General features: G+C 55.0%; 1 protein-coding gene across 1 annotated transcript in view; it reads right to left on the reverse strand.

Moving 5' to 3' along the window:
• Positions 1 to 26,849, reverse strand: part of mettl24 (methyltransferase like 24) — a 374,921-nt gene that overhangs the window by 118,257 nt on the left and 229,815 nt on the right. The window contains exon 4 of the mRNA XM_072500008.1: positions 22,558 to 22,786. Coding sequence (XP_072356109.1) covers positions 22,558 to 22,786 — 229 coding nt within the window. The remainder of the gene's footprint in view (positions 1 to 22,557; positions 22,787 to 26,849) is intronic.

Below are 26,849 nucleotides of genomic sequence, written 5' to 3' on the forward strand. Positions count from 1 at the left end.
AGCAAGCACTCACTCAGCAAGCACTCATTCAGCAAGCACTCACTCAGCAGGCACTCACTCAGCAGGCACTCACTCAGCAAGCACTCACTCAGCAGGCACTCACTCAGCAGGCACTCACTCAGCAGGCACTCACTCAGCAGGCACTCACTCAGCAAGCACTCACTCAGCAAGGACTCACTCAGCAACTACTCACTCAGCAGGCACTCACTCAGCAAGCACTCACTCAGCAGGCACTCACTCAGCAGGCACTCACTCAGCAGGCACTCACTTTAGCAAGCACTCACTCAGCAAGGACTCACTCAGCAAGCACTCACTCAGCAAGCACTCACTCAGCAGGCACTCACTCAGCAAGCACTCACTCAGCAGGCACTCACTCAGCAGGCACTCACTCAGCAAGCACTCACTCAGCAAGCATTCACTCAGCAGGCACTCACTGAGCAAGCACTCACTCAGCAAGCACTCACTCAGCAAGCACTCGCTCAGCAGGCACTCACTCAGCAGGCACTCACTCAGCAAACACTCACTCAGCAGGCACTCACTCAGCAAGCACTCACTCAGCAAGGACTCACTCAGCAAGCACTCACTCAGCCATCACTCACTCAGCAGGCACTCACTCAGCAAGGACTCACTCAACAAGCACTCACTCAGCAGGCACTCACTCAGCAAGGAATCACTCAGCAAGCACTCACTCAGCAGGCACTCACTCAGCAAGGAATCACTCAGCAGGCACTCACTCAGCAAGCACTCACTCAGCAGGCGCTCACTCAGCAGGCACTCACTCAGCAAGGAATCACTCAGCAGGCACTCACTCAGCAAGCACTCACTCAGCAGGCACTCACTCAGCAGGCCCTCACTCAGCAAGCACTCACTCAGCAACACTCGCTCAGCAAGTACTCACTCAGCAAGGACTCACTCAGCAGGCACTCACTCAGCAACACACACTCAGCAAGCACTCACTCAGCAAGGACTCACTCAGCAACACTCGCTCAGCAAGTACTCACTCAGCAGGCACTCACTCAGCAACACTCGCTCAGCAAGTACTCACTCAGCAAGGACTCACTCAGCAGGCACTCACTCAGCAGGCACTCACTCAGCAAGCACTCACTCAGCAAGCACTCACTCAGCAAGCACTCACTCAGCAAGCACTCACTCAGCAGGCACTCACTCAGCAAGGACTCACTCAGCAGGCACTCACTCAGCAAGCACTCACTCAGCAGGCACTCACTCAGCAGGCACTCACTCAGCAAGGACTCACTCAGCAGACACTCACTGAGCAGGCACTCACTCAGCAAGCACTCACTCAGCAAGCACTCACTCAGCAGGCACTCACTCAGCAAGCACTCACTCAGCAAGCACTCACTCAGCAAGCACTCACTCAGCAGGCACTCACTCAGCAGGCACTCACTCAGCAAGCACTCACTCAGCAAGGACTCACTCAGCAAGCACTCACTCAGCAAGCACTCACTCAGCAAGCACTCACTCAGCAGGCATTCACTCAGCAAGGACTCACTCAGCAGGCACTCCCTCAGCAAGCACTCACTCAGCAGGCACTCACTCAGCAGGCACTCACTCAGCAAGCACTCACTCAGCAGGCACTCACTCAGCAAGCACTCACTCAGCAAGCACTCACTCAGCAAGCACTCACTCAGCAAGCACTCACTCAGCAGGCACTCACTCAGCAAGCACTCACTCAGCAGGCACTCACTCAGCAAGCACTCACTCAGCAGGCACTCACTCAGCAAGCACTCACTCAGCAGGCACTCACTCAGCAGGCACTCACTCAGCAAGGACTCACTCAGCAGGCACTCCCTCAGCAAGCACTCACTCAGCAGGCACTCACTCAGCAGGCACTCACTCAGCAAGCACTCACTCAGCAGGCACTCACTCAGCAAGCACTCACTCAGCAAGCACTCACTCAGCAAGCACTCACTCAGCAAGAACTCATTCAGCATGCACTCACTCAGCAAGCACTCACTCAGCATGCACTCACTCAGCAAGCACTCACTCAGCAAGCACTCACTCAGCAAGCACTCACTCAGCAGGCACTCACTCAGCAAGCACTCACTCAGCAAGCACTCACTCAGCAAGCACTCACTCGGCAAGCACTCACTCGGCAAGCACTCACTCAGCAAGCACTCACTCAGCAGGGACTCACTCAGCAAGCACTCACTCAGCAAGCACTCACTCAGCAGGCACTCACTCAGCAAGCACTCACTCGGCAAGCACTCACTCGGCAAGCACTCACTCAGCAAGCACTCACTCAGCAGGCACTCACTCAGCAGGCACTCACTCAGCAAGCACTCACCCAACAGGCACTCACTCAGCAGGCACTCACTCAGCAAGCACTCACTCAGCAGGCACTCACTCAGCAGGCACTCACTCAGCAGGCACTCACTCAGCAAGCACTCACTCAGCAGGCACTCACTCAGCAGTCACTCACTCAGCAAGCACTCACTCAGCAAGCACTCACCCAGCAGGCACTCACTCAGCAGGCACTCACTCAGCAGGCACTCACTCAGCAAGCACTCACTCAGCAGGCACTCACTCAGCAAGGACTCACTCAGCAAGCATTCACTCAGCAGGCACTCACTCAGCAGGCACTCACTCAGCAGGCACTCACTCAGCAGGCACTCACTCAGCAGGCACTCACTCAGCAGGCACTCACTCAGCAAGCACTCACTCAGCAAGGACTCACTCAGCAGGCAGTCACTCAGCAAGCACTCACTCAGCAAGCAGTCACTCAGCAAGCACTCACTCAGCAGGCACTCACTCAGCAGGCACTCACTCAGCAACACTCCCTCAGCAAGCACTCCCTCAGCAGGCACTCACTCAGCAGGCACTCACTCAGCAGGCACTCACTCAGCAGGCACTCACTCAGCAAGCACTCGCTCAGCAAGGACTCACTCAGCAGGCACTCACTCAGCAAGGACTCACTCAGCAAGCACTCACTCAGCAAGCACTCACTCAGCAAGGACTCACTCAGCAAGCACTCACTCAGCAGGCACTCACTCAGCAGGCACTCACTCAGCAAGCACTCACTCAGCAGGCACTCACTCAGCAAGCACTCACTCAGCAGGCACTCACTCAGCAGGCACTCACTCAGCAAGCACTCACTCAGCAGGCACTCACTCAGCAGGCACTCACTCAGCAAGCACTCACTCAGCAGGCACTCACTCAGCAAGCACTCACTCAGCAGGCACTCACTCAGCAAGCACTCACTCAGCAAGCACTCACTCAGCAGGCACTCACTCAGCAGGCACTCACTCAGCAAGCACTCACTCAGCAAGCACTCACTCAGCAGGCACTCACTCAGCAAGTACTCACTCAGCAAGCACTCACTCTGCAAGCACTCACTCAGCAGGCACTCACTCAGCAAGCACTCACTCAGCAAGCACTCACTCAGCAGGCACTCACTCAGCAAGCACTCACTCAGCAAGCACTCACTCAGCAAGCACTCACTCAGCAAGCACTCACTCAGCAGGCACTCACTCAGCAGGCACTCACGCAGCAGGCACTCACTCAGCAGGCACTCACTCAGCAAGCACTCATTCAGCAGGCACTCACTCAGCAAGCGCTCACTCAGCAAGGACTCACTCAGCAAGCACTCACTCAGCAAGTACTCACTCAGCAAGCACTCACTCTGCAAGCACTCACTCAGCAGGCACTCACTCAGCAAGCACTCACTCAGGAAGGACTCACTCAGCAAGCACTCACTCTGCAGGCACTCGCTCAGCAAGCACTCGCTCAGCAAGGACTCACTCAGCAAGCACTCGCTCAGCAAGGACTCACTCAGCAAGTACTCACTCAGCAAGCACTCACTCTGCAAGCACTCACTCAGCAGGCACTCACTCAGCAAGCACTCACTCAGGAAGGACTCACTCAGCAAGCACTCACTCTGCAGGCACTCACTCAGCAAGCACTCGCTCAGCAAGGACTCACTCAGCAAGTACTCACTCAGCAAGCACTCACTCTGCAAGCACTCACTCAGCAGGCACTCACTCAGCAAGCACTCACTCAGCAGGCACTCACTCAGCAAGCACTCACTCAGCAAGCACTCACTCAGCAAGCACTCACTCAGCAAGCACTCACTCAGCAGGCACTCACTCAGCAAGCACTCACTCAGCAGGCACTCACTCAGCAAGCACTCACTCAGCAAGCACTCACTCAGCAAGCACTCACTCAGCAGGCACTCACTCAGCAAGCACTCACTCAGCAAGCACTCACTCAGCAAGCACTCACTCGGCAAGCACTCACTCGGCAAGCACTCACTCAGCAAGCACTCACTCAGCAGGGACTCACTCAGCAGGGACTCACTCAGCAAGCACTCACTCAGCAAGCACTCACTCAGCAGGCACTCACTCAGCAAGCACTCACTCGGCAAGCACTCACTCGGCAAGCACTCACTCAGCAAGCACTCACTCAGCAGGCACTCACTCAGCAGGCACTCACTCAGCAAGCACTCACCCAACAGGCACTCACTCAGCAGGCACTCACTCAGCAAGCACTCACTCAGCAGGCACTCACTCAGCAGGCACTCACTCAGCAGACACTCACTCAGCAAGCACTCACTCAGCAGGCACTCACTCAGCAGGCACTCACTCAGCAAGCACTCACTCAGCAAGCACTCACCCAGCAGGCACTCACTCAGCAGGCACTCACTCAGCAGGCACTCACTCAGCAGGCACTCACTCAGCAAGGACTCACTCAGCAAGCACTCACTCAGCAGGCACTCACTCAGCAGGCACTCACTCAGCAGGCACTCACTCAGCAACACTCCCTTAGCAAGCACTCACTCAGCAGGCACTCACTCAGCAGGCACTCACTCAGCAGGCACTCACTCAGCAAGCACTCACTCAGCAAGGAGTCACTCAGCAGGCAGTCACTCAGCAGGCAGTCACTCAGCAAGCACTCACTCAGCAAGCAGTCACTCAGCAAGCACTCACTCAGCAGGCACTCACTCAGCAGGCACTCACTCAGCAACACTCCCTCAGCAAGCACTCCCTCAGCAGGCACTCACTCAGCAGGCACTCACTCAGCAGGCACTCACTCAGCAAGCACTCGCTCAGCAAGGACTCACTCAGCAGGCACTCACTCAGCAAGGACTCACTCAGCAAGCACTCACTCAGCAAGCACTCACTCAGCAAGGACTCACTCAGCAAGCACTCACTCAGCACGCACTCACTCAGCAGGCACTCACTCAGCAAGCACTCACTCAGCAGGCACTCACTCAGCAAGCACTCACTCAGCAGGCACTCACTCAGCAGGCACTCACTCAGCAAGCACTCACTCAGCAGGCACTCACTCAGCAGGCACTCACTCAGCAAGCACTCACTCAGCAGGCACTCACTCAGCAAGCACTCACTCAGCAGGCACTCACTCAGCAAGCACTCACTCAGCAAGCACTCACTCAGCAGGCACTCACTCAGCAGGCACTCACTCAGCAAGCACTCACTCAGCAAGCACTCACTCAGCAGGCACTCACTCAGCAAGTACTCACTCAGCAAGCACTCACTCAGCAGGCACTCACTCAGCAAGCACTCACTCAGGAAGGACTCACTCAGCAAGGACTCACTCAGCAGGCACTCACTCAGCAAGCACTCACTCAGCAAGCACTCACTCAGCAAGCACTCACTCAGCAAGCACTCACTCAGCAGGCACTCACTCAGCAGGCACTCACTCAGCAGGCACTCACTCAGCAGGCACTCACTCAGCAAGCACTCATTCAGCAGGCACTCACTCAGCAAGCGCTCACTCAGCAAGGACTCACTCAGCAAGCACTCGCTCAGCAAGGACTCACTCAGCAAGTACTCACTCAGCAAGCACTCACTCTGCAAGCACTCACTCAGCAGGCACTCACTCAGCAAGCACTCACTCAGGAAGGACTCACTCAGCAAGCACTCACTCTGCAGGCACTCACTCAGCAAGCACTCGCTCAGCAAGGACTCACTCAGCAAGTACTCACTCAGCAAGCACTCACTCTGCAAGCACTCACTCAGCAGGCACTCACTCAGCAAGCACTCACTCAGGAAGGACTCACTCAGCAGGCACTCACTCAGCAAGCACTCACTCAGCAAGCACTCACTCAGCAGGCACTCACTCAGCAGGCACTCACTCAGCAAGCACTCACTCAGGAAGGCCTCACTCAGCAAGGACTCACTCAGCAGGCACTCACTCAGCAAGCACTCACTCAGCAAGCACTCACTCAGCAAGGACTCACTCAGCAAGCACTCACTCAGCAGGCACTCACTCAGCAGGCACTCACTCAGCAGGCACTCACTCAGCAAGCACTCACTCAGCAGGCACTCACTCAGCAAGCACTCACTCAGCAGGCACTCACTCTGCAAGCACTCACTCAGCAGGCACTCACTCAGCAAGCGCTCACTCAGCAAGGACTCACTCAGCAGCCACTCACTCAGCAAGCACTCACTCAGCAAGCACTCACTCAGCAAGCACTCGCTCAGCAAGCACTCACTCAGCAGGCACTCACTCAGCAAGCACTCACTCAGCAAGCACTCACTCAGCAAGCACTCACTCAGCAAGGACTCACTCAGCAGGCAGTCACTCAGCAAGCACTCACTCAGCAAGCAGTCACTCAGCAAGCACTCACTCAGCAGGCACTCACTCAGCAGGCACTCACTCAGCAACACTCCCTCAGCAAGCACTCCCTCAGCAGGCACTCACTCAGCAGGCACTCACTCAGCAGGCACTCACTCAGCAAGCACTCGCTCAGCAAGGACTCACTCAGCAGGCACTCACTCAGCAAGGACTCACTCAGCAAGCACTCACTCAGCAAGCACTCACTCAGCAAGGACTCACTCAGCAAGCACTCACTCAGCAGGCACTCACTCAGCAGGCACTCACTCAGCAAGCACTCACTCAGCAGGCACTCACTCAGCAAGCACTCACTCAGCAGGCACTCACTCAGCAGGCACTCACTCAGCAAGCACTCACTCAGCAGGCACTCACTCAGCAGGCACTCACTCAGCAAGCACTCACTCAGCAGGCACTCACTCAGCAAGCACTCACTCAGCAGGCACTCACTCAGCAAGCACTCACTCAGCAAGCACTCACTCAGCAGGCACTCACTCAGCAGGCACTCACTCAGCAAGCACTCACTCAGCAAGCACTCACTCAGCAGGCACTCACTCAGCAAGTACTCACTCAGCAAGCACTCACTCTGCAAGCACTCACTCAGCAGGCACTCACTCAGCAAGCACTCACTCAGCAAGCACTCACTCAGCAAGGACTCACTCAGCAGGCACTCACTCAGCAAGCACTCACTCAGCAAGCACTCACTCAGCAAGCACTCACTCAGCAAGCACTCACTCAGCAGGCACTCACTCAGCAGGCACTCACTCAGCAGGCACTCACTCAGCAGGCACTCACTCAGCAAGCACTCATTCAGCAGGCACTCACTCAGCAAGCGCTCACTCAGCAAGGACTCACTCAGCAAGCACTCACTCAGCAAGTACTCACTCAGCAAGCACTCACTCTGCAAGCACTCACTCAGCAGGCACTCACTCAGCAAGCACTCACTCAGGAAGGACTCACTCAGCAAGCACTCACTCTGCAGGCACTCGCTCAGCAAGCACTCGCTCAGCAAGGACTCACTCAGCAAGCACTCGCTCAGCAAGGACTCACTCAGCAAGTACTCACTCAGCAAGCACTCACTCTGCAAGCACTCACTCAGCAGGCACTCACTCAGCAAGCACTCACTCAGGAAGGACTCACTCAGCAAGCACTCACTCTGCAGGCACTCACTCAGCAAGCACTCGCTCAGCAAGGACTCACTCAGCAAGTACTCACTCAGCAAGCACTCACTCTGCAAGCACTCACTCAGCAGGCACTCACTCAGCAAGCACTCACTCAGCAGGCACTCACTCAGCAAGCACTCACTCAGCAAGCACTCACTCAGCAAGCACTCACTCAGCAAGCACTCACTCAGCAGGCACTCACTCAGCAAGCACTCACTCAGCAGGCACTCACTCAGCAAGCACTCACTCAGCAAGCACTCACTCAGCAAGCACTCACTCAGCAGGCACTCACTCAGCAAGCACTCACTCAGCAAGCACTCACTCAGCAAGCACTCACTCGGCAAGCACTCACTCGGCAAGCACTCACTCAGAAAGCACTCACTCAGCAGGGACTCACTCAGCAGGGACTCACTCAGCAAGCACTCACTCAGCAAGCACTCACTCAGCAGGCACTCACTCAGCAAGCACTCACTCGGCAAGCACTCACTCGGCAAGCACTCACTCAGCAAGCACTCACTCAGCAGGCACTCACTCAGCAGGCACTCACTCAGCAAGCACTCACCCAACAGGCACTCACTCAGCAGGCACTCACTCAGCAAGCACTCACTCAGCAGGCACTCACTCAGCAGGCACTCACTCAGCAGACACTCACTCAGCAAGCACTCACTTAGCAGGCACTCACTCAGCAGGCACTCACTCAGCAAGCACTCACTCAGCAAGCACTCACCCAGCAGGCACTCACTCAGCAGGCACTCACTCAGCAGGCACTCACTCAGCAGGCACTCACTCAGCAAGGACTCACTCAGCAAGCACTCACTCAGCAGGCACTCACTCAGCAGGCACTCACTCAGCAGGCACTCACTCAGCAACACTCCCTTAGCAAGCACTCACTCAGCAGGCACTCACTCAGCAGGCACTCACTCAGCAGGCACTCACTCAGCAAGCACTCACTCAGCAAGGAGTCACTCAGCAGGCAGTCACTCAGCAGGCAGTCACTCAGCAAGCACTCACTCAGCAAGCAGTCACTCAGCAAGCACTCACTCAGCAGGCACTCACTCAGCAGGCACTCACTCAGCAACACTCCCTCAGCAAGCACTCCCTCAGCAGGCACTCACTCAGCAGGCACTCACTCAGCAGGCACTCACTCAGCAAGCACTCGCTCAGCAAGGACTCACTCAGCAGGCACTCACTCAGCAAGGACTCACTCAGCAAGCACTCACTCAGCAAGCACTCACTCAGCAAGGACTCACTCAGCAAGCACTCACTCAGCACGCACTCACTCAGCAGGCACTCACTCAGCAAGCACTCACTCAGCAGGCACTCACTCAGCAAGCACTCACTCAGCAGGCACTCACTCAGCAGGCACTCACTCAGCAAGCACTCACTCAGCAGGCACTCACTCAGCAGGCACTCACTCAGCAAGCACTCACTCAGCAGGCACTCACTCAGCAAGCACTCACTCAGCAGGCACTCACTCAGCAAGCACTCACTCAGCAAGCACTCACTCAGCAGGCACTCACTCAGCAGGCACTCACTCAGCAAGCACTCACTCAGCAAGCACTCACTCAGCAGGCACTCACTCAGCAAGTACTCACTCAGCAAGCACTCACTCAGCAGGCACTCACTCAGCAAGCACTCACTCAGGAAGGACTCACTCAGCAAGGACTCACTCAGCAGGCACTCACTCAGCAAGCACTCACTCAGCAAGCACTCACTCAGCAAGCACTCACTCAGCAAGCACTCACTCAGCAGGCACTCACTCAGCAGGCACTCACTCAGCAGGCACTCACTCAGCAGGCACTCACTCAGCAAGCACTCATTCAGCAGGCACTCACTCAGCAAGCGCTCACTCAGCAAGGACTCACTCAGCAAGCACTCGCTCAGCAAGGACTCACTCAGCAAGTACTCACTCAGCAAGCACTCACTCTGCAAGCACTCACTCAGCAGGCACTCACTCAGCAAGCACTCACTCAGGAAGGACTCCCTCAGCAAGCACTCACTCTGCAGGCACTCACTCAGCAAGCACTCGCTCAGCAAGGACTCACTCAGCAAGTACTCACTCAGCAAGCACTCACTCTGCAAGCACTCACTCAGCAGGCACTCACTCAGCAAGCACTCACTCAGGAAGGACTCACTCAGCAGGCACTCACTCAGCAAGCACTCACTCAGCAAGCACTCACTCAGCAGGCACTCACTCAGCAGGCACTCACTCAGCAAGCACTCACTCAGGAAGGCCTCACTCAGCAAGGACTCACTCAGCAGGCACTCACTCAGCAAGCACTCACTCAGCAAGCACTCACTCAGCAAGGACTCACTCAGCAAGCACTCACTCAGCAGGCACTCACTCAGCAGGCACTCACTCAGCAGGCACTCACTCAGCAAGCACTCACTCAGCAGGCACTCACTCAGCAAGCACTCACTCAGCAAGCACTCACTCTGCAAGCACTCACTCAGCAGGCACTCACTCAGCAAGCGCTCACTCAGCAAGGACTCACTCAGCAGCCACTCACTCAGCAAGCACTCACTCAGCAAGCACTCACTCAGCAAGCACTCGCTCAGCAAGCACTCACTCAGCAGGCACTCACTCAGCAAGCACTCACTCAGCAAGCACTCACTCAGCAAGCACTCACTCAGCAAGCACTCACTCAGCAGGCACTCACTATGCAGGCACTCACTCAGCAAGCACTCACTCAGCAAGCACTCACTCAGCAAGCACTCACTCAGCAGGCACTCACTATGCAGGCACTCACTCAGCAAGCACTCACTCAGCAAGCACTCACTCAGCAAGCACTCACTCAGCAGGCACTCACTCAGCAGGCACTCACTCAGCAAGCACTCACTCAGCAGGCACTCACTCAGCAGGCACTCACTCAGCAGGCACTCACTCAGCAGGCACTCATTCAGCAAGCACTCGCTCAGCAGGCACTCACTCAGCAAGCACTCACTCAGCAGGCACTCACTCAGAAAGCACTCACTCAGCAGGCACTCACTCAGCAGGCACTCACTCAGCAGGCAGTCACTCAGCAAGCACTCACTCAGCAAGCACTCACTCAGCAGGCACTCACTCAGCAGGCACTCACTCAGCAAGCACTCACTCAGCAAGCACTCACTCAGCAGGCACTCACTCAGCAGGCACTCACTCAGCAAGCGCTCACTCAGCAAGCGCTCACTCAGCAGGCGCTCACTCAGCAGGCGCTCACTCAGCAAGCGCTCACTCACAAGCACTCACTCAGCAGGCACTCACTCAGCAAGCACTCACTCAGCAAGCACTCACTCAGCAAGCACTCACTCAGCAAGCACTCACTCAGCAAGCACTCACTCAGCAAGCACTCACTCAGCAAGCACTCACTCAGCAAGCACTCACTCAGCAGGCACTCACTCAGCAAGCACTCACTCAGCAAGCACTCACTCAGCAAGCACTCACTCAGCAAGGACTCACTCAGCAAGGACTCACTCAGCAGGCACTCACTCAGCAAGGACTCACTCAGCAGGCACTCACTCAGCAAGGACTCACTCAAGTGAAGGTGATGGAAACAGAATCTTTGAATATTTTTAAGGCAGTGGTGGATAGATTCTTGGTGAGCAAAGGGGGTGTTAGGTTATCGGGGGTTAGCGGGATGTAGATTTGAGGTTACTATCAGATTAACCTGATTAAATTGCAGAGCAGGCCCGTGAGGCTGATGGCCAGGATACTCCTGCTCCTTGTTTGTAAGTTCATAAGACCAGCATGTTCCTCTCTAAATACTCCAATCATTCAAAATGTTCCTATGAAGATGATGCGCTAAGCGTCAAGAACCACAAAGACATGTGAGACTTTAACTCAGGCTTTAATATACTACATGGGAGGCTTACCCGACACAGACGACCCCAGACAGAATGGGGCCGGTCCCAGAAGAGGGTTCTTATACTGACTCCCGGGGGAGTGGCTAAGGCGGAGCTCTCCGTGGCCAGGTCGGGTTACCTACCAGTGACCGAACCTCTGCAGAGTTACAGTACAATACACAGTATTACAGGGCCATGTTACGCACAACTATTATATACTATGTACAATGGTAGGGAGGTACAGTGGTGTATCACCACATTCACCCCTTGTTTAGAAGGAAGTCCGGGGTGAAAATTTGGAGCAGTGAACAGAGTCCCTCAGGAGGTTCCGTGTCGTCAAAGGTCGAGACGAACGATGGGTTTGGTCGATCTCTTTGAACGTCGGAGCTGCGACGCTGAGGTAGTGTCCGGCGGTATCCGTGCGGTCGGTGGTGGTGGGTCGCGAGGCGGCATGACTTCCCCCACCGCTTCGGCTGGCTCGAGGCGAAACTGCGGGATGACAGCGGCTGGCATGGAGTAGTAATAGACCAAGGGATCGACGGGAGCAGAGAGGGAGTGGGGTGGAGGCTGCGGGGCGGGGGCGGCAGGGGCCCCAGAGGGGGCCAGGTCCTTGATGGAGACGGTCTCCTCACGCCCGTCGGGGTACGCTATGTACGCGTACTGTGGGTTGGCGTGGAGGAGATGGACTCTCTCCACCAGGGGCTCCGCCTTAGAGGTCCGCAGGTGCTTGCGGAGCAGGACGTCTCCCGGGGACAGGAGCCAGGATGGAAGCGATGTCACGGATGCCGATCTCCTGGAGAAGAGAAACATCCGCTCATGAGGGGTAGCATTCGTTGCAGTACACAAAAGAGACCGGATGGAGTGGAGTGCGGACGGGAGGGCCTCCTGCCAACGGGAGACTGGTAGGCCTTTGGACTTGAGGGCTAGCAGCACGGCCTTCCAAACAGTCGCGTTCTCCCTCTCCACCTGTCCGTTCCCCCGGGGGTTGTAGCTGGTCGTCCTGCTCGAGGCAACGCCCCTGGCGAGCAGGTACCGACGCAGCTCCTCGCTCATGAAGGAGGAGCCCCGGTCACTGTGAACGTAATTGGGATAACCGAACAGCATGAAGAGGTCGTGCAACGCTTTGATGACGGTGGCGGAGGTCGTGTCGGGGCAGGGAATGGCGAAGGGGAACCGCGAGTACTCGTCGATGACGTTGAGGAAGTACGTGTTGCGGTTGTGGGTGGGGAGGGGCCCTTTGAAGTCAATGCTGAGACGTTCAAAGGGGCGGGTGGCCTTGATTAGGTGCACCTTGTCTGGCTTGTAGAATTGCGGCTTGCACTCCGCACAGACTTGGCAGTCCCTAGTCATGGCCTTGACCTCCTCGACTGAGAAGGGTAGGTTGTGGCCCTTGATGTAGTGGTGGAGGCGCCTGACGCCCGGGTGACAGAGGTCATTATGTAGTGCCCGCAGCCGGTCATCCTGTGCGTTGGCACAAGTACTACGGGACAGGGCATCAGGAGGATCATTGAGCTTACCTGGCCGGTATAAGATAGTATAATTGTAGGTGGAGAGTTCGATCCTCCACCGTAATATCTTATCATTTTTGATTTTACCTCGTTGTTTGTTGTCGAACATGAACGCAACTGATCGTTGGTCAGTAACGAGGGTAAATGGTTTTCCGGCCAGGTAGTGCCTCCAGTGCCGGACGGCTTCCACTATGGCTTGTGCCTCCTTCTCAACAGAGGAGTGGCTGATCTCGGGGCCTTGGAGTGTGCGGGAAAAGAAGGCGATGGGCCTGCCCGCCTGGTTGAGGGTGGCACCCAGGGCAAAGTCGGAGGCATCGCTCTCGACTTGGAATGGTGCAGACTCGTCTACCGCATGCATGGCGGCTCTGGCGATAGTAGTTTTTAGGAGGTGGAAGGCCTGGCAGTCCTCGGGCGGGAGGGGGAATGAGGGGGAACGGAGGAGGAGTCGGGCCTTGTCAGCGTACTCGGGCACCCACTGGGCATAGTAGGCAAAGAGTCCGAGGCATCGCCTCAGTTCTTTGGGGCAGGTGGGAATAGGGAGTTCGAGAAGGGGGCGCAGACGGTCGGGATCGGGGCCGAGGACACCGTTCTCCACCACGTAGCCGAGTATGGCGAGGCGGGTGGTGCCGAAAACACATTTTGCCTCGTTGTCCGTGAGGTTGAGGCGTTTGGCAGTTTGGAGGAATTTCGTGAGGTTGACGTCATGGTCCTGCTGGTTGTGGCCGCAGATGGTGACGTTGTCCAGATACGGGAAGGTAGCCCGCAGTCTGTTCTGGTCCACCATTCGGTCCATCTGCCGTTGGAAGACCGAGACTCCATTGGTGACGCCAAAGGGTACCCTAAGGAAGTGGTAGAGGCGGCCGTCCGCCTCGAAGGCCGTGAAGTTACGGTCCTCCGGGCGGATAGGGAGCTGGTGGTAGGCGGATTTCAAGTCTATGGTGGAGAACACCCGGTACTGTGCAATCTGGTTGACCATGTCAGATATGCGGGGGAGGGGATACGCATCAAGCAGCGTGTACCGGTTGATGGTCTGACTGTAGTCAATGACCATGCGGTGTTTCTCACCAGACTTGACTACCACCACTTGGGCTCGCCAGGGGCTGGTGCTGGGAGCAATGATATTTTCCGAGAGAAGGCGCTTAATCTCCGCTCGAATGAATTGGCGGTCCCCGAAACTGTAACGCCGACTTTTAGTAGCCACGGGCTTGCAGTCGGGGGTGAGATTAGCAAACAGTGAAGGGGGGGGAGATCCTGAGCGTGGAGAGACTACAGGTGGGATCCGGGGGGGAATCAGGGAAGAACTGGGGGTTGGAGACCGTGAGGGGGGGGGAGGGGGCCGTTAAAATGCAAGGTGAGGCTGCGCAGGTGGCATTGGAAGTCCAGGCCGAGGAGCGCGGGGGCGCAGAGGTGAGGGAGGACCATGAAATTGAAACCCTGGAACACCGCGCCGTTCACTGAGAGGGTGACGACGCAGTAGCCCGAAACCTCGGCCGACTGGGAGTTGGAGGCCATGGAAATATGCCTGCGCGTGGGTAGTACCTTGAGGGAGCAGCGGCGCACGGTGTCCGGGTGGAGGAAGCTCTCCGTGCTGCCGCTGTCGAAGAGGCAGGTGACAGTGAAACAGTTTACCTGAACCTCCATGGTGGATCTGGCGAGCTGATGCGGTCGGTCCTGGTCGAGGACGATGGATGCGATGGTGGAGCTGTTGGAGAAGGGTGCCGGATCCGGGGAGCGGCCTGCGGAAGAAGGTGGCGGCGCCCAGACGTCGTAGGCTGCTGCTGGAGGCCAGGTTGCTGTTGGTGGCTGCATCTCCTTTGTTTGCAGCATTTCGGTCCAGTGCGCAGGACCGGAAGTGACGATCGGCGGTGGACTGGAAGTGACGCAATTCGATGGCGGGGCGGACCCGGAAGCGACGATCAGCGACGGACCGGAAGTGGCGATCGGCAACGGACCAGAAGCGAAGATCGGCGAACCGGAAGTGACGATCGGCGAACCGGAAGTGAAGTGAGCCGGGCCGGGGATGATCAAAGATGGTGGCGCCCTTGCGTCGCACATGTTGAACAGCGAGCCGGGAACGGAGGACGGCGGCACCCCGGAGTAGCAGACCGTGGCGTTGGACCCCGAGGCAGCAGTGGAGCGGCAGACGTTTGCAAAGTGGCCTTTCTTGCCACAGGCTGAACAGGTAGCATCTCTAGCAGGGCAGCGTTTCCTGGGGTGTTTTGCCTGGCCACAAAAGTAACACTGGGGCCCAGGCATGTTTACTGCTGGAGTGGCTGGGTGGGCCGTGACTTGCAGGGGTTGTTGCTGGGAGGTAGCGGCCACGTAGGGAGCGTGGACAGGAGCATAGGAAGTTCGTGCAGGCGTGTAGGACGCATTATTGTCGTAGGCTGCCTGTTGGGCCTCTGCCATAGTGACTGCCGTGTCCAGAGTCAGGGTAGTTTGTGCCAGAAGGAGTTGGCGAATCGGGACGGAAGCGATGCCGGCTACAAAGGCATCAAGCGCCAGGGCCTCAGCGTTCTGCTCAGCGGAGACTGCTGGCGCGTTGCAGGTGAGCGCGAGGGCACGGAGGTCCCGAACAAACACGGATAGGGGTTCACCCGGCTGCTGGTGCCGGGAGGCGAGGCGGTGGCGGGCGTAAATAGAATTAACAGTTCGTGCATACCGGCTTTTGAGCTTCACGATGGCATCGGCATAGGTCGTTGTTCCCGTGATGAGGTCGAAAAGCCCGTAGTCGAGCCGTGAGCACAGGAGATTGAGTCGGTCAGCGTCCGTTTTGGCGAAGGCGGAGGATGCTTCCAGGTAGGCCTCGAAACACCGGAGCCAGCAGTTGAAAAGGTGATCCGCGCGTGGAGCGTGGGGGTCGAGCGAGAGCTTGTCGGGTTTCAGAGCAGCCTCCATTATAACTGTAGTATATTAAATTGATGCGCTAAGCGTCAAGAACCACAAAGACATGTGAGACTTTAACTCAGGCTTTAATATACTACATGGGAGGCTTACCCGACACAGACGACCCCAGACAGAATGGGGCCTGTCCCAGAAGAGGTTCTTATACTGACTCCCGGGGGAGTGGCTAAGGCGGAGCTCTCCGTGGCCAGGTCGGGTTACCTACCAGTGACCGAACCTCTGCAGAGTTACAGTACAATACACAGTATTACAGGGCCACGTTACGCACAACTATTATATACTATGTACAATGGTAGGGAGGTACAGTGGTGTATCACCACAGAAGAAGAAATGAGTAATAAATACATTGGGAAAGATGTGTTAAGAAATTGTACAACCTCTTCTGGTCAGAAACGACAGTTTTCAGGAGGCGAGAATGAAGAGGGTCAGGGTTTGGATGCCAAGAGGGACGTGTGTGACACAGAGGTGGGTTGCGGGGGGGGGGGGGGGAGGGGGGGAGATACAGGTTTGAGAGCCACAATGGGAATGTGATAGAGGGAGACTGTTAAAATCCAGTGCTGTTACCGTCCTGTCCACTTGTTTTAACTGCTGCCACTTAGGTAGCTGAGATGCCTACAGATTACCTCATGAGCATCAGCAAATTGGAATTGTGTTTGATGTCGCGGTGCAGGGCGAGGTCATCAGAAGGCACAGATTGAAGGAAATTTCCAAAACAATCAGACAGGAAATAAGGAGAGTTTATTTTGCGCAATGAGCTGTTATGATCTGTGATGGACCGGCTAAAAGGGTGGTGGAAACAGATTCAGGAAAAACTTTCAAATGGAAATCAGACAAATGCTTAAAAACTATAATAGTTAGCGTTTGCAGGTAGCACTGTCACAGAACCAGCACAGACACAAGGAGCCAAATCTTCTCCTACCGAGCTCTGTGATTTTAGGACGGCAGTACAATTTTAAGTGGAGCGGATCAGAAGCCCCATCTGATGACAAATCCACCGCGTTAAACACTTCCTGTTTCTCTGCCTCCTCGGCCTGGCCTTCTGACACAATGGCAGGCTAAGGTTGGTGCAGTGAGAGAACACGCCAGCTGACATCGAGAGAGAGGGAACACATGCTGTGCTCCCATTGCACCACTGTCTCGCTGCTGTGATTCGCCAGCTCGCTCATCTCCCCAGAATAGGCTGCAGGAGATGTGTGAAAGCCCCTGTCTGATCAGCCCACTTCAAAATCTCCAATGAGGACAGCTCCCCAGGGGCCACCGAGGTTGAGAGTTCACTCCTCCAGCTCAGAGAAGACCGGGATGCTGGGTATTCAACCCCAAGTCTTACCCTTTTTAAAGAAAATATGCAGGCTTCTCATTCTCAACACAATGAGATGGGAAGACACCAGTAAAATATAAAGAAGCCCTGGGAGTTAGAATAGTCCAGGCCTGTAAACTAGACCAGTGAAAACATTATGCACTTGACCCAAATTAGTCCCATGTTATTGTGGTAGTACCAGGTATTGCGGTACCTGAGAGGTGGATGACCATTGGTTAGACCCAGGAGTCTACCATTGGCTGATGTACATAGCTCCACCCTGAGAGGCGGAGTACAAGAACTGATGCCGTCCCAGCAGCCTTCACTTTCTGTATCGAAGCTGCTGGGGAAGAGTTCTAGCAGATTAAAGCCTATTAGTTATGACTCACCTTGTCTCGAGAGTAATTGATTGTGCATCAATTTAATCTGCTACAACTTCAGTTAACAGGATGGATCTCCGTATCAAACCGGAGTGCCTTCAGCTCAGCCCCCACGTGGACAACTCTGCTGCTATTTTCAAACATTGGCTGGCGTGCTTTAAGGGCTACCTCGACACGGCTGCCGACACTCCCACGGAAGGACAAAAGATGCATCTCCTACGCTCACGGGTCAGCCCTGGGATCTACCCTCTTATCGAGTAGGCGGCGAATTATGCTGCCGCGATCGAGCTGCTAGAAGGACATTATATCCGCCCTGCGAACCAGTTCTATGCTGGCGACTAGGAGGCAAAGCCCCGAGGAAACGTTGGAAGACTTCTACCGGGCGCTGCTGGTGCTGGGCCGAAACTGTGGCTGCCCGCCAGTTTCGGGGAACGAGCACACGGAACTTTTGATCAGGGATGCTTTTGTGGCAGGTATGACCTCCCCCGATATCCGCCGAAGGCTCCTCGAAATGGACACTCATGGACTTGCAGAGGCACGGGGTCCATGGACGTTGCATATAAAAACACGCTGTCCTTTGCTCCTGATCGCGCGGCGGCCCCCTGGGCTGCGTGGCACCCCGTAGCGACAGCCCCTCAGACCTTTCCCCTGACCTCGCAAGCCTGCGCAGTGAGACGGCCCGCTAACGCCACCGGACACCGCTGTTTCTTCTGCGGGCTGGCGAATCATCCCGGCCCCCGCTCCCGGCCCGCACCGCCACCTGCAAAGGGTGCGGCAAGAAGGGCCACTATGTGGCGATCTGCCAGGCCCGTGCCGTGGCCGTGGTCTCCAGCGACTATCGGCAACCCCCCTTTCAGGCCCCAACCGCCCAGCGCTCACCGCCACCCCCCTATCCTCAGGCCGCGTGCGACCTGCGGGCGTGGCCATTTTATCATAGAATTTACAGTGCAGAAGGAGGCCATTCGGCCCATCGAGTCTGCACCGGCTCTTGGAAAGAGCGCCCTACCCAAGGTCAACACCTCCACCCTATCCCCATAACCCAGTAACCCCACCCAACACTAAGGGCAATTTTAGACACTAAGGGCAATTTATCATGGCCAATCCACCTAACCTGCACATCTTTGGACTGTGGGAGGAAACCGGAGCACCCGGAGGAAACCCACGCACACACGGGGAGGATGTGCAGACTCCGCACAGACAGTGACCCAAGCCAGAATCGAACCTGGGACCCTGGAGCTGTGAAGCAATTGGCTATCCACAATGCTACCGTGCTGCCCGTCTTTTGCCCCCCCGGACACCACGCTGGACGGGTGGGCGCCGCCATTTTGTCCCTCGCCGCCACCATCTTCTTCATCCCCGGACACCATGTGCGACCCATGGGTGACGCCATCTTGGATGGGACCCCAGGCCCCCAGCTACATGCTGCCCGACCAGAACTCCCCATTACTGTAGCTGGCCTCGGTGACTCTGGACCAGAGTCGGCCCCGGACGCTGGCGAAAGCCACAATGACGACCTCCATCAACGGCCACGCAACGTCGTGCCTGATCGACTCTGGGAGCACGGAAAGCTTTGTTCACCCTGACACGGTAAGGCGCTGTTCTCTTGTCACCCATCCCGTAAATCAGAGGATCTCCCTGGCTTCCGGGTCACACGCGGTGGAGATAAAGGGGTTCTGCCTAGCGAACCTCACTGTCCAAGGCAGGGAAATCCACAATTTCCGCCTGTACGTGCTGCCGCACCTCTGCGCAGCCACCCTCCTTGGACTGGATTTCCCGTGCCATCTGCAAAGCCTGACTTTTAAATTCAACGGCCCCATACCCCCCCTTACTGTCTGCGGCCTTGCGACCCTTAAGGTCGACCCGCCTTCCCTGTTTGCGAACCTCACCCCGGATTGCAAACCCGTCGCCACCAGGAGCAGGCGGTACAGTGCCCAGGACCGGACCTTCATCAGGTCGGAGGTCCAGAGGCTGCTGAGGGAAGGGGTCATTGAAGCGGGCAACAGTCCCGGGAGAGCTCAAGTAGTGGTGGTAAAGACCAGGGAGAAACATAGGATGGTCATTGACTACAGCCAGACCATCAACAGGTTTACGCAGCTGGATGCGTACCCTCTCCCCCGTACAGCCAACCTGGTGAACAGGATCGCACAATACAAGGTTTTCTTCACGGTGGATCTCAAGTCTGCCTACCACCAGCTACCATTCCGTAATGGTGACCGCCAGTACACTGCCTTCGAGGAAGATGGGCGGTTCTATCACCTTTTAAGGGTTCCCTTCGGTGTCACGAACGGGGTCTCGGTCTTCCAACGAGAGATGGACCGAATGGTTGACCGGTACGGCTTACGCGCAACATTCCCGTATCTGGATAACGTCACCATCTGCAGCCATGGCCAGCAGGACCACGACACCAACCTCCGAAAATTTCTCCAGACCGCGAAAATCCTTAACTTGACATACAATAAGGATAAATGCGTGTTTAGCACCGACCGTCTAGCCATTCTAGGCTACGTAGTGCGAAGTGGAGTCATAGGCCCCGGCCCTGAGCGCATGCCCTTATGGAGTTCCCCCTCCCTCACTGCCCCAAGGCCCTAAAGCGCTGCCTCGGGTTCTTCAGCTATTATGTATAGAGGGTCCCCAATTACGCAGACAAAGCCCGACCCCTGATCCAGTCCACAACCTTCCCCCTGTCGACGGAGGCCCGCCAGGCCTTCTGCTGCATCAAAGCAGACATTGCAAAAGCCATGATGCGCGCCATCGAAGAGTCCCTCCCCTTCCAGGTCGAGAGCGATGTGTCCGACGTAGCTCTGGCGGCCACCCTCAACCAAGTGGGAAGGCCCGTGGCTTTCTTCTCCCGCACTCTCCATGCTTCCAAAATTCGCCACTCCTCGGTCGAAAAGGAAGCCCAGGCCATAGTAGAAGCTGTGAGACATTGGAGGCATTACCTGGCCCGCAGGAGAGTCACTCTCCTCACGGACCAACGGTCGGTTGCCTTCATGTTCGATAATGCACAGCGGGGCAAAATTAAGAACGACAAGATCTTGCGGTGGAGGATAGAACTCTCCGCCTACAATTACGAGATCTTGTACCGTCCGGCGAAGCTAAACGAGCCTCCTGATGCCTTGTCCCGCGGCACTTGTGCCACCGCACAAGTGGACCGGCTCTGACCCCTCCACGAGGACCTCTGCCACCCGGGGGTCACTCGTTTCTTTCATTTTATCAAGACCCGCAACCTGCCCTACTCCATCGAGGAGGTCAGGACCGTCACCAGGGACTGCCAAATCTGCACGGAGTGCAAACCGCACTTCTACCGGCCAGAGAGGGCGCACCTGATAAAGGCTTCCCGTCCCTTTGAACGCCTCAGCATGGATTTCAAAGGCCCCCTCCTCCACCGACCGCAACACGTATTTCCTGAACGTGATTGACGAGTACTCCCGGTTCCCATTCGCCATCCCCTGCCCAGACACGACCACAACCACCGTCATCAAGGCCCTCCAGGGTATCTTTACACTGTTCGGTTGCCCCGCATACATTCACAGTGATAGGGGGTCCTCCTTTATGAGTGACGAACTGCGTCAATTCCTGCTCAGCAAGGGCATCGCCTCGAGCAGGTCGACAAGTTACAACCCCCGGGGAAACGGGCAGGTAGAGAGGGAGAACGGAACGGTCTGGAAGACCGTCCTCCCGGTGGCCCTCCACTCCATCCGGTCGCTGCTCTGTACAACCACAAATCAGACAACTCACGAACGTCTCCTTGTTTTCCCCAGGAGGTCCTCCTCCGGGACCTCGCTCCCAACCTGGCTAGCGACACCCGGACCCATCCTGCTTCGGAAACATGTGACGGCGCACAAGTCGGACCAGTTGGTCAAGAGGGTCCACCTGCTGCACCCCAACCCCCAGTACGCCTACATAGCGGTCCCTGACGGCCGGCAAGACACGGTCTCCCTTCTGGACCTGGCGCCCGCCGGAGCCCCACGCGCCCCCGCACCATTGCCCCCACCCCCACCCTCCCCACAGCACCTAACTGGAGGGTCAGTTTTCCCGCCGCCCCTGCCTAGGCCCGAACACACACCGACGCCCCCTACAGGCGCCTTCCCCCCTGTCCACCTTTCGCCCCAACAGCACCGCTTAGGGGTGACGAAGCTGCCTGGGAGGGTGACATCACGTTCCCGGAGTCGCGACCGCCGGGACCCCCATCAAAATCACCACCGAAGCCCAGACGCTCCAGAAGGACGACCAGGCCACCCGATCGACTGATTGCTGCACTATGAACACTTTGTAATTACCCTCGACATCACGGTACCTCCATACCTGGTCAAACCATGCGAAAGGCGACTATTAACGCTGGCCATCACCCCGCCGGGCTCTTTTTTTAACAGGGGGTGAATGTGGTAATACCAGGTATTGCGGTACCTGAGAGATGGAGACCCAGGAGTCTACCATTGGCTGATGTACATAGCTCCGCCCTGAGAGGCAGAATATAAGAACCAATGCCATCCCAGCAGCCTTCACTTTTTGTATGGAAGCTGCTGGGGAAGAGTTCCAGCAGATTAAAGCCTATTATTTATGACTCACCTTGTCTTGAGAGTAATTGATTGCACATCAGTTATATAATACCTCTACCTCTGGTGGCTATTTCTAGCATGACTAACATTCCCCATTCCGGCTGAAGGGAATTTTTTCCCCCTTTCTCTTATTATCCTTCATGCATTCCAAGCAGCATCCCTAGCTAGAGGCAGGGACTTTACCTGCACCAGGCCACCAGAAATAGATCTGCTAAAATGCGAAAGTCTTCCAATCTTTGTCACAATTTGGCACACTAAAAACAATTAAAGATTTAAATAACTAAAAGATATAGAAAAAAGTGTCTGAGAAAGGGAATGAGAAGCAGGACTCACCTTCCTGTGACCAAACTCATTCATTATTGTGCCCAGCTTTTTGGTAGTTTGGCGTTGTTTCTGGGCAATGGCGGCCGGGTTGGGGTCTCTCCAGTCAATTGCCATGCGATGGTGCCAGTATCCCTCACTCTTCTGAACGTGGGCCTCTTTGAGGCTGGGGTCAAAATAGTGAACCTCACATCCAGCTTTAGCCATTTCCACTTCAAAATGTTTATCTTCGCTCCCCAGCCTGTGGTGAAAAGTTGAAGAGGTCATGAGTCTGGAACGATGCAGTAAGAATCACCACAAATCCAAATATTGTACAAACATGTGTCCAACAATTCACTGAATCGCTTCTCCACAGATGAAGCATTGCAGCTGTTGTGGAACACCATTATTAGCAGACAAATGAATGGCAGAGCTACATTCTGCATAGGTTCTGCTCAACACTAACAAAGAACCGTACTGTTTTATAAAAGAAATGATTTCCCAAATACTAGACATATTTTCCTCAGCCTCTCAGAAGATTATGGATTTCAGTCCCACTCCAGAGACTAGCACACCACCTAAGTCAGCACTGCAGTGCAGTACTGAGGGGGCGTATCGGAAGTGCTGTCTTCCGGGTGAAACTTTAAACCAAGACACCATCTGCCCTCTCAGTTGGATGTGAGACATGCCATGGCACTATTTGAAGAATAGCAGTTTGCTCTCCCCAATGTCCTGGCCAATTTTTAAATAATCTTTATTGTCACAAGTAGGTGTACATTAACACTGCAATGAATTTACTGTGAAAATCCCCTAGTCGCCACACTCCGGCACCTGCTCGGGTACAGAGGGAGAATTAAGAATGTCCAATTCAGCTAACAGCACGTCTTTCGGGACTTGTGGGAGGAAACCGGAGAACCCGGAAGAAACCCACGCAGACACGGGGAGAACATGCAGACAGCGACCCAAGCTGGGAATTGAACCTGGGACCCTGGCGCTGTGAGGCAACAGTGCTAACCACTGTGCCACCGTGCTGCCCATTCTATCCTTCAACCAACACTGTTAAAACAGAAAAACATATCCTGTCATTTGTCACATTGTTTTTTTGTGAGTGATTGCTGTGAGCAAATTGGCTGCCACATTTTCTACAATGACCGGAGCACCCGGAGGAAACCAACGCAGACACGGGGAGAACGTGCAGACGCCGCACAGACAGTGACCAAGCCGGGAATCGAACCTGGGACCCTGGAGCTGTTATGCAACCACTCTGCTACCATGCCACCCGTAAGACTATACCAACAGTTCAGAAATGCACCTTGCCTTGAAGACTGTACCAATAGTTCAGGAACGTACCTTGCCTTGAAGACTGCACCAATAGTTCAGGAACGTACCTTGCCTTGAAGACTGTACCAATAGTTCAGGAACGTACCTTGCCTTGAAGACTGTACCAATAGTTCAGGAACGTACCTTGCCTTGAAGACTGCACCAATAGTTCAGGAACGTACCTTGCCTTGAAGACTGTACCAATAGTTCAGGAACGTACCTTGCCTTGAAGACTGTACCAATAGTTCAGGAACGTACCTTGCCTTGAAGACTGTACCAATAGTTCAGGAATGTACCTTGCCTCGAAGATTGCACCAATAGTTCAGGAATGCACCTTGCCTCGAAGACTGTACCAATAGTTCAGGAATGTACCTTGCCTAGAAGACTGCACCAAAAGTTCAGGAATGTACCTTGCCTTGAAGACTGTACCAATAGTTCAGGAATGTACCTTGCCTCGAAGACTGTACCAATGCAGCTCTGCAGTCACAAGAAGTGACACAGCTTTTAGGTTCTCCTGCTTTCACATGTCCTCACTAACCTGCTCAGAAGCATGATTCCCTTTTTTTAAAATAAATATTTTATTGAAAACTTTTGGTCAACCAACACAGTACATTGTGCATCCTTTACACAATATTATAACAACACAAATAACAATGACCTATTTTATAAACAGAAAATGAATAAATAATAAACAACAAAAATGAAAACTAACCCTAATTGGCAACTGCCTTATCACAAGTAACACTCTCCAAAAATATAATTTAACAGTCCAATATATAATTATCTGTTGCAACGACCTATACATATTATACAGTATATATTAACAACCCTGAGAGTCCTTCTGGTTCCTCCTCCCGCCCCCACCCCCCCCACCCCCGATCCTGGGCTGCTGCTGCTGCCTTCTTTTTTCCATTCCATCTATCTTTCTGTGAGGTATTCGACGAACGGTTGCCACCGCCTGGTGAACCCTTGAGCCGACCCCCTTAGAACAAACATAATCCGCTCTAGCTTTATAAACCCTGCCATGTCATTTATCCAGGTCTCCACCCCCGGGGGCCTGGCTTCTTTCCACATTAACAATATCCTGCGCCGGGCTACTAGGGACGCAAAGGCCAAAACATCGGCCTCTCTCGCCTCCTGCACTCCCGGCTCTTGTGCAACCCCAAATATAGCCAACCCCCAGCTTGGTTCGACCCGGACCCCCACTACTTTTGAAAGCACCTTTGTCACCCCCATCCAAAACCCCTGTAGTGCCGGGCATGACCAAAACATATGGGTATGATTCGCTGGGCTTCTCGAGCACCTCGCACACCTATCCTCCACCCCAAAAAATTTACTGAGCCGTGCTCCAGTCATATGCGCCCTGCGTAATACCTTAAGCTGAATCAGGCTTAGCCTGGCACACGAGGACGACGAGTTTACCCTGCTTAGGGCATCTGCCCACAGCCCCTCCTCGACCTCCTCCCCCAGCTCTTCTTCCCATTTCCCTTTTAGTTCATCTACCATAATCTCCCCTTCGTCCCTCATTTCTCTATATATATCTGACACCTTACCATCCCCCACCCATGTCTTTGAGATCACTCTGTCCTGCACCTCTTGTGTCGGGAGCTGCGGGAATTCCCTCACCTGTTGCCTCACAAAAGCCCTCAGTTGCATATACCTGAATGCATTCCCTTGGGGCAACCCATATTTCTCGGTCAGCGCTCCCAGACTCGCGAACTTCCCATCCACAAACAGATCTTTCAGTTGCGTTATTCCTGCTCTTTGCCACATTCCATATCCCCCATCCATTCCCCCCGGGGCAAACCTATGGTTGTTTCTTATCGGGGACCCCCCCAAGGCTCCAGTCTTTCCCCTATGCCGTCTCCACTGTCCCCAAATCGTCAGTGTAGCCACCACCACCGGGCTTGTGGTGTAGTTCCTCGGTGAGAACGGCAATGGGGCTGTCACCATAGCCTGTAGGCTAGTACCCCTACAGGACGCCCTCTCTAATCTCTTCCACGCCGCTCCCTCCTCCTCTCCCATCCACTTACTCACCATTGAAATATTAGCGGTCCAATAATACTCACTTAGGCTCGGTAGTGCCAGCCCCCCCCCTATCCCTGCTACGCTGTAAGAATCCCTTCCTCACTTCCCGGCCCACACAAAACCCATGATGCTCTTTTCAATCCTTTTTAAAAAAGCCTTCGTGATCACCACCGGGAGGCACTGAAACACAAAGAGGAATCTCGGGAGGACCACCATCTTAACCGCCTGCACCCTCCCTGCCAGTGACAGGGATACCATTTCCCATCTCTTGAAATCCTCCTCCATTTGTTCCACCAACCGCGTTAAATTTAACCTATGCAATGTGCCCCAATTCTTGGCTATCTGGATCCCCAGGTAACGAAAGTCCCCTGTTACCTTCCTCAACGGTAGGTCCTCTATTTCTCTACTCTGCTCCCCTGGATGCACCACAAACAACTCACTTTTCCCCATGTTCAATTTATACCCTGAAAAATCCCCAAACTCCCCAAGTATCCGCATTATTTCTGGCATCCCCTCCGCCGGGTCTGCCACGTATAGTAGCAAATCGTCCGCATACAAAGATACCCGGTGTTCTTCTCCTCCTCTAAGTACTCCCCTCCACTTCTTGGAACCCCTCAACGCTATCGCCAGGGGCTCAATCGCCAGTGCAAACAGTAATGGGGACAGAGGGCAGCCCTGCCTTGTCCCTCTATGGAGCCGAAAATATGCAGATCCCCGTCCCTCGCCATCAGGGCCCTATACAACAGCTGCACCCATCTAACATACCCCTCTCCAAAACCAAATCTCCTCAACACCTCCCACAAATAATCCCACTCCACTCTATCAAATGCTTTCTCGGCATCCATCGCCACTACTATCTCCGTTTCCCCCTCTGGTGGGGCCATCATCATTACCCCTAACAGCCTCCGTATATTCGTGTTCAGCTGTCTCCCCTTCACAAACCCAGTTTGGTCCTCGTGGACCACCCCCGGGACACA

Source organism: Scyliorhinus torazame, chromosome 4 (assembly GCF_047496885.1).
Source record: "Scyliorhinus torazame isolate Kashiwa2021f chromosome 4, sScyTor2.1, whole genome shotgun sequence".
Classification (NCBI taxonomy): Eukaryota; Metazoa; Chordata; class Chondrichthyes; order Carcharhiniformes; family Scyliorhinidae; genus Scyliorhinus; species Scyliorhinus torazame.